The sequence below is a fragment of the Simochromis diagramma genome, unplaced genomic scaffold (assembly GCF_900408965.1).
Source record: "Simochromis diagramma unplaced genomic scaffold, fSimDia1.1 OVJJ01000131.1, whole genome shotgun sequence".
Taxonomy (NCBI): Eukaryota; Metazoa; Chordata; class Actinopteri; order Cichliformes; family Cichlidae; genus Simochromis; species Simochromis diagramma.
Genome location: NW_024387200.1, coordinates 6,945,867 through 6,956,938, shown reverse-complemented (window position 1 = coordinate 6,956,938; position 11,072 = coordinate 6,945,867). Strand labels below are relative to the sequence as shown.

The 11,072-nt window shown below is 39.2% G+C and overlaps 2 protein-coding genes across 5 annotated transcripts in view; both read right to left on the bottom strand.

Moving 5' to 3' along the window:
• The window catches only part of rasgrf2b (Ras protein-specific guanine nucleotide-releasing factor 2b), a 44,526-nt gene extending 42,891 nt beyond the window's left edge, over nt 1-1,635 (bottom strand). The window contains exon 1 of one of the 2 annotated variants that reach the window (XM_040050499.1): nt 377-1,635. In XM_040050499.1, the coding sequence (XP_039906433.1) occupies nt 377-652 (276 nt within the window). In that variant the 5' untranslated portion in view covers nt 653-1,635. The remainder of the gene's footprint in view (nt 1-376) is intronic. The other variant, XM_040050500.1, reaches the window with a different exon arrangement.
• Nucleotides 1,636-2,412: 777 nt separating this feature from the next.
• Nucleotides 2,413-11,072, bottom strand: part of msh3 (mutS homolog 3 (E. coli)) — a 56,102-nt gene continuing 47,442 nt past the window's right edge. For all 3 annotated transcript variants that reach the window (XM_040050504.1, XM_040050503.1, XM_040050502.1), the window contains 3 exons: nt 4,788-4,920; nt 4,472-4,640; nt 2,413-2,647 (listed from right to left, as the gene is read on the bottom strand). In XM_040050504.1, the coding sequence (XP_039906438.1) occupies nt 2,566-2,647; nt 4,472-4,640; nt 4,788-4,920 (384 nt within the window). In that variant the 3' untranslated portion in view covers nt 2,413-2,565. The remainder of the gene's footprint in view (nt 2,648-4,471; nt 4,641-4,787; nt 4,921-11,072) is intronic.

Here is an 11,072-nt window from a genome sequence, read left to right as displayed (position 1 = left end):
GAGAGGATGAGCTGCTGCAGGCACCTTAGTCTGAGGCTGCATGATCTCTTTGCTCTTTATATATTGCCGTCTGTAATAAAGCGAGGAGAAGATTTGATCGTCTAATTCTGATTAATATAAGAATGTGTAACATTCCACACAAGTAAGTCAATACAAAATATCTTTGAAAAACCACGACTGGTTTTGGCAATCTTCCTCTCTTTTGACAGACTTCTATACACTGAGTGCCTGGCTCAGTTTATGATGTTAGTGACGTCAGTGGGATTGGGATATGCAGCGTTTTTAAAAGTTGTGGCAGGTGACATTAGACGTTTGAACGCACTCATTCACAGCAAGGTTCGGTGATTTGACTTCCCCTGTTGGCATTCAATCTCACCTGCTTCTCTAGCGCCTCCTTCCCAGTGGTGGACATCTTGGGAGCCGGCGCGCGCTCGCAGGTGCATCCTTCCAACAGGTAAATCCCAGCAGGGCGCGCGCTTTGCTCGTTCTCAAAGTAGAACAGTACATTCTGGTGAAGGGCGAAGAACTTCTCGTGCCATCGGCTATTCTCCGCCGTCTTCTTGCTCAGGTAGCCGCGCTTAGTCCCCTCTTTACGCGCGACCGCCGACAAAAATAGCGCATGCCCTTCGTTGTAGCGGACGCTCTTCTGCATGTTGTCGTACTGTTGTGTAGACAAAAGAAAGTGCGACAACCGGTGCGTTCACTGCGAGCCCATGTTCCCCGGGGCTTGCGTGGAAACTTTGCCACAGAGCGACGGGCGGCTCAGCGGCGCCGTGGTGCATAGAAAAGTTGCCCCACTGACGGAAGCGCTTCTGCAGAGGAACTCATAGTAAAGATGCCCGAGTCCCGCATTCACTCAAATAAATCCATCCTTCGCTTTTAGAATCAAACAAATGAAAAGCGAGAGAAAGCGAAAGGCGTGCCGCTCACAGAGGGAAGAACCCTCTTAAGTGGACACAGAGTCGCAGTCCCGATACACTGTAATCGGCTTTGGCAGTGGTTTACTCTCTCTCTATCGCACACTCACTCTCACTAGGTTTCTCTCGCTCTCTCTCTGGTGATGCGCGCTGATCTTGGAGTTGGCGGAATTAAAGGCGGAGCGACAGTGAGTTGGTCGATTTTGAGAGTGAGTGAGGTCTTTAAATATGTAGCTTACAGTGTAGCAAATGTGAATTATTTCTGTACTTTTTTCCAACAACAAATGTTTTGTAGTTTTGGGAATTCATTTTATATCCAAGTTAAGTTTACAGATATTTCGGGTTATTCCTATGCATGTTTTTTTTTTTTTTTTTAAATCTTAAATAGATAAAACCTTTCGATGCTCCAGGGGGAGCTGCTGGGCGTGATAAACTCGGCGTCAGCTCAAGTTTGAAACGGAGAAAAATGTTACCAAAGTTCTGCAGTTTGCTTCTTGTCTTTGGCTGAGGGATGATGAAGGCTTTAGGCTACAGTAGACACTGTTAACACAGCTCCTGTGTAACTTGAATCTCTGAGTAACTTGGGGTTGTTCTAGAGGTCCACAAATTTAGAATGAGCTTCAAAGCAATCTGTCTGTCTTCAAACGGACTTTATTACGACAGTTGCTAATAAAATGTTTGATTTTGAATCCTATGTGGCAAGGATCCTTCAAAACCTACAGTATATATATATATACCTTCATTCATAGCGTACATATTATGTATTAATGCAATTTGCACTAATCTTTTGCAATGCCACTCTTACTTTTTATTCTTAACTTCATTTTTATTTTCTGTTTTTTTTTTTTTATCACAGAGGCCCTTGCTATGCACCTTGAATACTTTGACTTTAACTATGTTTTTTATTGTAGACGGTACTATTTTTATTCTTTATCCTGCTGCTGTAAGACAATAATTTCCCTTGTGGGAAATTGAAAGCATAGCTATTATTGTTATGTGTCACTGTGATACACTGTAGGTTCATATCATAATGTATGTTAGGATAGGATATTGTATATATATATATATATATATATATATATATATATTTGGTGCGTATTATCTGATCTTTTAAAGCTCTTTGATGGACTGTGGGTAGCTTTTAAGGAGACACATTTCACAAATTATTTTATATTTATTATTTAAAATATTAATCAGGTTTGAAGTTGAACTTTGATTGATTTGTGAATAAACATAACTAAACTAAACCTTCTATCATAAGCGAAGTTGCACAATTGGTTTTGTGGATGCCATATATGGACAGGAACCGAATGGAATTAAAAAATGCTAAATCAGCATGGCGTCGAAGACCAGCAAGTAAGGCAGGTTTGAAATTTTTTTTTAATAATTATTAAATAACTACAATCTTGATCAGTTGGCATTATTGACGTTATGACAGTTACAGTGGAAAATGTGATGACTGTCAGAACCTGAGATGGTTAAAATCCTTTTTTTTCCACAAATCCACACGTACACACTAGAAAAGGAGCAGCATCACGTACTCCATCAGGTCAGCATATTTGTACTTTTGTTCTTCTCAAAGTATTCCCGTTCACTGGTATTGGGACTTTTTTCTTCATACAATGGTGTGAATAATGTTCCGGTGATGTCAAGAGTTTGACTGCAGCCATTTCATGAGGGACGATCTGTCGGAGATCCTCCAAAGATCTGAGAGAAGTTTCTTATTCTTTCTAAAGAGAAAGAGACAAAGACTTAAATGTTTCACACAGTATTGCATGTACAACATTGCCTGTCTTCACACTGCCCAATATGCTTACAGTCTAAACACACTGTTCCCTCACACATAGCTGTGTACAATAAAATCCACATTCCTAACCTGCAAGCTGCACCTCAAACTCCTCTGTGCGTGATTATTGTGCATTGTTTGGCTTCGCTCAAACAGAGGACAAACATTTCATATAGGGAGGATTACTCTGACAGGCGTTGTGTGAGTGATATTTCATAATGTGAGAATTACTTTGGAGGAAGCTAAGCAACACTCAGCTCCCAGCAGGCTGTCTGTTACACAGCGAGGATAGTGGCGTTTTACAAATTTACAGAGACAGAAGACTGCTTTTGGAAAAATGTGCAATATGCTGATAATTTGCTTGCAAAAAACAAAAAGAAAAAACTTGGAATTGGTCATATTTCTACTTTTTAACTTGATTGTAGGCTAAATCTTTCTGATTTTGATCCTAAAAGAAAGTTCTCTGCATAAGCATTAAGGAACACAGTATTTTCACTTCCTTTCTGAAAGTGTCCAATAAAATTATCCAGTGGAAAATAGGACTGGACATATGACAAACTGTGACTAAGGCTTTTTTTCCCCCAGTTTCTTCAAATTTATGCACTGGCTGTATATATTCTGCCATGGATTTGCTTGTAGGTTTCCCTGTCTTGATGAAGGGGACAAAGTCTGCACTGATTTTCCAAGAATATTGGTACATTTGCCTACTGGTGTTGGCCAGAGGGGCCGATGGCGCGATATGGCAGCCTCGCTTCTGTCAGTCTGCCCCAGGGCAGCTGTGGCTACAACCGTAGCTTGCCTCCACCAGTGTATGAATGTGAGAGTGAATGAATAGTGGCATTGTAAAAGCGCTTTGGGTGCCTTGAAAAGCGCTATATAAATCCAATCCATTATTATTATTATTATTATTACATTTTCTGATTGAGATGTGGCAGCCCAAGTATAAAATCTAGCTCATTTGAGTGTTGAAGCTGAAATAAACATTCAGTTTCATGTCTGTAGAGCTCCCTTGAGTTTTATTATTTCATGGCACACATTTCAACCCTAGTTTTCAGCTTCCAGGCTCTATTTTTTCATAAAACTCTCCAAAACACAGGACTGCATTTTGTAATGTATTGGAAGACTTACAGGATACTCAAACAAAATAGTATCACACTCACACAAAGTTAGAGGACATAAAAAAAAATACTTAAAAAAATAGCAGCAGAAGCTCAGGTTTTCTGCCTTTTAGTTCTTAACATAGCTGACACTCCAAAAACACTGGTTTCTAAAATTCCCATAATTCAACTTGGCAGTCTCACTTTACCCCTGCATGGGGAAAAAGCCAGGTTATTTAGCAACACTACAGGGGTGCCAATCATTTGAAAAAAATCAAAGCAGGCATAAATAGTGCCACAAGTGTACATCATCTGGGAACAAAAGGCTTATTTCCACAGTTCATGTTAGTATTAGAAAAGTCAACACAGTTTTTGGTCTCTTGTAAACCTTCACACACATATCTGTTACATGAATTGTACCTCTTGGATTTCACCACCCCACTGATAGCTGAACAAATTCAGGTTACTGCATTGTTTTAAAGTTGGGATGCGTCCATTCTGACTCTCCATGCTAATTTCTAAAGTAGGTTTTCAGCTGAAAAAAAATTGAATCCTTTTAGAATCTACTCCAGAACTACAGCATACATTGATCCTCATACTATTAAACTGATCTCAATGTGTAATTTAAGTGGAATCATGCCTTTACGAAATGGTTAAATGTGAACGCGTACCTTCTAGCTTCGACCACTTTCTCCAGCTCTCTGGCTTTGTGAGCAGCAGTGTGCAGTATAGGATCTGGGATGTCAGCCAGTCGGGCAACGTTCAGACCATAGCTCCGCCCTGCAGCTCCTTCAGTTAACTGGTATAAGAAGGTAATGAACTCTGGCTGAACTTCTCCATCTGTTAGTGCACATCATATACACGTAATATATTACAATCTTAAAGTGTCAAGCATTTGCAAATGACCAAAGTTGAAATCATTCCAATCATTCGAAGCAACAGGGAAACCAAAAATTAATGAAAACACTGAAAACAGTGTGTACATACCATCAGTGTCAGCAGAGATATCAGGTTCATTGAGCAAGAAAGCCATGTGGTAGTTAGACACATGTTCAGGATACACCCGCTCCAGCTCACACAGAGGAGGATAATGGGTTACAAACAGGGTTAGGGCTTTCACCTAAGAGAGAGAGTGAGATGGATAAGCAATAACATCCAGAAACATTGAGTACATGGCACCTCTGGAAACTTCTTCAGTCTTTTACACTTATTCTTTAAAGTGTTAAGGATCAGGATAAAAGCACAAACAGGGTCATCCATTTTCAAAAGCAATTGGTACACTGTGTGAGAAACTATTCAGTAAAAAACAGCAAGCTGCAGGTAGGGATGGCATCATTGTGCTTGAAGCTCTGCAGCCTCCCAGAAATGGTTGTCACTTTTGTTGCAGAAAATGTTCTTCATCTAGGTAAACTGCAACAAAAAAAGTGAGCGCAGGCGATCCAGTGATAACATTATATGAGCCTCCAGCTGCCATGTCTGGCACGTTACTGTTTACTGACAATGCAACTACCACATTCACACCTACTCAGAAGCTCTACATAATGCCTATATATTACAAAAAAAACATCTGACTGTGGTTTGCACAGAATGTATGCATGAACTCTAAAATAAAGGTGCAAAAGCTTTCTGTGTGCATGCTGCACTGAGCTCAGTAAAACCACAGCTACCTGATGACATCAACAGAACAAATTCTCCAACAATTCAAGGTGTTGTTGCTGGGACAGTCCACTCATAACTAGTATGTACTGAAGCTTCGAAAGTGCAAAAGTTAACTTTCAATTCTGATGTTGCAACAGCTTAAACAATCTCTGTCACACCTGCAGCCCACATGAAGAGTTCTGATTAGGATGACGTGATGCTTCCTCTGCTGCCAATAATAATATTTCCTAAACCCAAGCCATCACCTAGGTTTGGCTCATTATTCCCAGCACCAATAATAATCCAAACCCAGCACATGTGGAGGCAAAAAGGCAAGCAAATAGAAAAGCAGTGTGTATGGTAAAGCCATCACAACAGTCCTGACCTGGAGAATGGCTGTACAGAAAAAAACAAGAATGATTCATTATTCAATCATTTTTATGTTACGGTAACATTTAGGGAAATCGTGTTATGTTATATTCATCATGGACGGTTTTTTCCTGAGAGTTGGACAGAGATTACCCTTTGCTTAAGAAGGAGACCACCCACTTCTTCACTCCTTTCACACACGTTTATCACTGTGGCAGGACTGTAACAGTGCCACATCATACCATTATCCTTAAGCTTGGGAGCACATTGGAACTCAGACTGAGTCAGCTTCATTTTATCTGATTGAAGCTTGGATACAGTAACTGACCGCAACAAAGGAGGAAAATTGGACTTAAAAGGGCAAAAGGAATCTTGAAATCTTTAGCAACATGTTTCAAAATGAGTTCAGTTTCCAGTTTATGGAATTTATCTTATGTGCTCCATCTATAAAACAATGGTAAAATAGTTATTTTTGCACAGAGACCATTAAGTATGGTATCCACTGGTTAATTAATGCTAGATCGTCAGTCTAGAGAGATAAGCGTTTTCATACCCACTGTGATGAAAATGGTCCTCCTAAAGACTAATGCACTTGTAAGGTACCCATTCGATTACTTTAAGATGGGCTGCAGATATTGAAAGGAAAGTGAAGGCTTGTGAAACGGGTGTCCAGAGGAAAGCTCTGATTAATAAGGCAGCTCTACTTGTAAACATCTAGACTTCTAGACTACAAAGCCTGTGAAGCTTTTCTCCCCCCCCCCCCCCCCCAGGGCTGACCTTAAATACTACCATTCAAAAACTCTGCCTCTTACAAACCATACAGAAGATTATAAGCTTATAGGAAATTTGATATCCCACTATCACCAGACTATGTTTATTACATCAAAGGACTAAGCACAAAACAGCTAATCAACTAATCACTGTGCAAGAATAATGTTGCACTTGGCTTCTTAGAAAACGGTTATTTTGTTTGAGAGCAGCCTTCCTCTCTCTCTGCCCAGTGTGAAAAGATGAAAAAAATGCAACATGCAAAAAAGTTAAAAGGCTGTTCTGAGGAAACCTACCAAGTAATTACTGTACTGGAAGTACAGTGATTACTTGACTACAAAACAAATGTGCAGCATGGAAACATATTAGATGAGACATTTGTGTCCATTTCCAGCAATGCGCCTGATTCTAATGCTAAACACAGTCACTTAAACCTGCCCCCATCAATGCCAAATAAGTTTCCAGCAGATGTAACAGCCTCACGCATCCGTCCTTTTTAATAGACAGGGAGTTGAAATATTGGTGAAATAAAAATGGATTCAAAAGCAATCAGAGTGAGCAAAAATTAGTGACTCAAGAAGAGCCACAAACCATCAAATACACTCCATGTGGAATTTCTAGTGTGTTAAATCCCCTTGCCTAGAGTGTCAGTCTTGATTCTAACCTCTCCCAATTGATGGTGCCATTTGTATATTTGAGTTTACATTTTTAACATGCTAATATTGCTAACTGAGAGAAACAGAGTATACCCGAGGCTGCTGAGAATATCATTAATTTTGCAATCTCTGGACATGACTCAAAGTAATTTCCCTGGATGGAGAATTTAGGATGCATTTATTCTGAGCATGATGTGAAGATTTGTATTCAGTTTCATCAGAATTGTTAAATCACAAATGTGGTAATGAAGCTTAGTTAGGGGATCACTTAAGTCAGTAGGAATCCTAAATGTCTATAGAATTTGTGATAATCCATGTATTAGATCAGCTGTATTTACACCGAGGCTCCCAGTGGGTCATGAAATGAATATAAGGGGTCACCAGAAAATTACTTTGATAGGAAACAATGAATAACAAAAACGAGATCACATGCACATATGGATCACAGTTTAGGCTGACAACCACTGCGATCGAAGACAAAATATTAGAGGAGAAAATGGAAACTTGGAACTGCCAATGAGACCAGATGAAATTTAAGAACTGGAACTTTTGATGACCTTTAAGGCCTCTGCAATTCTTTTCTGGCATACTCACCAGTATTAGTAATTTCTAAAAAAAAAAAAAAGAGGAAAAATAATAGAAAGACAAAAAGGAAAAAGAAAAGAGATTAAGTAATACATACTGTGCACCAAATGGTAGGTATTACAACAAATGTTAAATTATGTAACACTGTGTTACTGCAACTAAGCCAAAGCAGTAGCTGAAAAACAAAGAACAGAGCATCAATATCAACTGTTCTTTGGCTTGGCATTACTTAAGTGCCTCTGTACCCCTGCAGTATGCTGAATCAATACAAACTATTGTGTAAACCCACCACCACCACCCTCTCCTAGTCTGTTTACTTTTTCCCCTTTGTCTTAAGGATTCCCACTTTCAGTCACTTCAGGGTTTTTTTTTGCCTGTCACTGTAAATACCAAATTTAGGCGTTTTAGGCTCTGGAGAGATATTCAGCAAAGTGAAGACACGTCACTCCATCCTGTGATTCTTTAATCTCCGTCAATCCTGGGAGCTATCCAAAGGCTACACGGCTGAACTGTGGCATTAAGGTTAAGACATGAAAATCACAAAAAGCGAGTGGTGCATGCACTCACTCACCCAGCCTCTGTCAAATGCATGCACAAACATTTTACCTAGCGCTGCTCTCTCAAGACAGCCGCTGAAAGCTGTTAACGAAAATAAATGCATTTCCTTTTCCTGATTACTTTAACAACCCAATCATGTAAATGGAGAAGTGAGTGCAGAAGTACTGTGAAAACCTTTTCTCCCACTCGCTATAAACTGATTTGAAAACTGAAAATACATTAACGACTGATATAAAAACTGCTATAATTAACCACCGAGCCCAGTGATGACAGTAATGACAAGAATGTATGTACGATCTCTTGTGGTGGAGCAGGCCTAAATTTCACATCATCACAGTAGACAGGTTGCTGCGGGAGTCCAAGCGGGCTCCAGGATCAGCCCACTAACCGCTCGCTCTAGGAAAGGTCACATGTCAGTAGTAATACATCTGTCTAAAAGACATGTGCAGGATCACTCCCACACTCCTCAAACAACACACACAGTACAGTCTCGCTTTCAAAACATGTGGAGTACAGTGCAATAAAATGATGTGTAAACCAATTAAACATTTGAAAAAGACCAAATCTAAAATGTCGAATCCATGAAATTCGATTGTGTTTTGAGAAACATATGCTTATAGGCGAGAGTATTCCAGCTGCAAAGTTTTTCACATTGGTAGAACAAAAACAAGGTTGCAGGATAGGTTAGCGGACGAGCAAAATTAATTACCCCACGGCCAAGCACCACCTGGATTTTCATAATGGTAGCTCTTCTACACTGCAAGCCGATGGAATTGACCACATTCCTCTTTCAATACAAAAAGGTAACAGACAAAGGAGTCTTAACCAAATGGAAGCTTTGGCGGTTTCTAAACTACAGGCCACTAACTGATTTTACTTCTTATTTTATAAACTGAACTGTATTGTTAGAACCGTTATTTGCCTTTGACGATGGATTTATGGTTATCTGTGGCTGGTGCAGCTTTGGATTGAATTGATTGAATGTTTATTGGTATCTTTTTGGCGTCTTGCATCTCCTCATGTTATTCTGAAGACTCGTCCTATAGGTGGCATTTTTCACTCTCAACCTAAGTGGAAGCTTGCTATTGGTGGAAGTCCATATGTCGAAGGGCCTTATTGGTGGAATACCACTGGAAAAGATTAAGTGTGTTCATGGACTTTTGTTCATGAATGTTTTCTCTCTGATGAAGGCTTATATGCTGAAATGTGTTACTGTTTTAGATTTCATGCTAGAATTGCATTTCGAAAGAGGTGGGACAGATGAAAAAATAAAGTTGTGTAATGCTAAAAAAGAAAAAAAAAAGAAACACCCTCTCACAACTAATTAGGTTAATTGGCAACAAAGCAGTAACAAGACTAAGGGCATCTCGGAATTTTCCAGAATTAAAACTGGGGGCTTTTAGTCTGTGAAAGATAATGTGGGCAAATAGTTTAAAAACAAAATAGGGATAGCATAATGTCATCATTTTTCTGTCTTGCATAATATTAAAGAATCTGTGAAATCTCTGTAATTAAGGGGCCAGGACATAAACTAATACTGAGTAGCCATGATGTTTAGGCCCTCAGGCATGTAATGTAATGAAAAGAAATCACTGCATGGGTTCAGCAACATTTCTGAAAACTGCTGTCAGTGCCACTCCATCCTCAAATCCAAGTTTAAACTTCTAATAGCACAATAATACTAATATTATTAATAATAAATGTAAAAAACCCCACAGAGACTGATGCAAAGCAGAAAACTGTTCTGTGGATGGAAGCTACATCCTTTGAGCTAAAGATGAGAGAGAGAGACCATGTGCCACACAGTTGAAAAGCCAGCATCTGCGATGTTATAAGGGTGCATTAGTGCATATGGCATAAGCAATCTGGACATCTATAAAGACAAATGATATATATATATATATATATATATTCTGCTCATGCTACAACAGCTTGGCTTTGCAGTAAAAGCAACAGTGATAAACTATCCTGCCTGCAGTCAGACCTGTCACCTGCTGAAAACATCTGGTTCATCAAAAAACAAAAAAATGCAAAAATATACACCCCAAATTCTGTGCAGATTTAATATGCTTTAGGAGAGGATTTCGCTTGCAAAAGTTCAGGAGTTGTTCTCCTCAGTGCCTAAACACCTACAGAGTGCTGTTTAAAGAAGAAGTGATGCAACACAGTGGTAAACATGTTGTGAACGCTTCCCCACCGCTTCTGAGATGCTCTTTTTCATATCCAGTCATGGCATGATTCAGAGTATGTAGTCTTTGAAAGTGTTAATAAAACAAATTCAAAATTATCAATTTTCTTTTCTATATCAATGAAAATGTCTAAGTCGTAAGATTTGGTATGGTGCCCCGCTGTTTATGTTGTACTATTTTATATTAAATGCATTATTACAAATTCCAAAAATCATTGCAGTCTGCAATTTATTATTTACACCCGTTTAATGACACTGGACCAAAAAAAAAACTGAGCATGACAGGAGGAGGTTGCAGTCTGGAAAATGATCTGATTAAGTGCTAATGGTTGCTAATTACCAGACCACCCCAGGGTGCACTGAAAGCTGAAGAAATCAGAGCTGAAAAAATTAGTTAACTAATTAATTAGTCATTGATAAAGCTAATTCATTAAGAATTTTTCACATTCTCTTCCGCTTATCCTTACCGGAGTCAGGATGGGGTTGTGAGAGTTTATCCCTGCTACCATT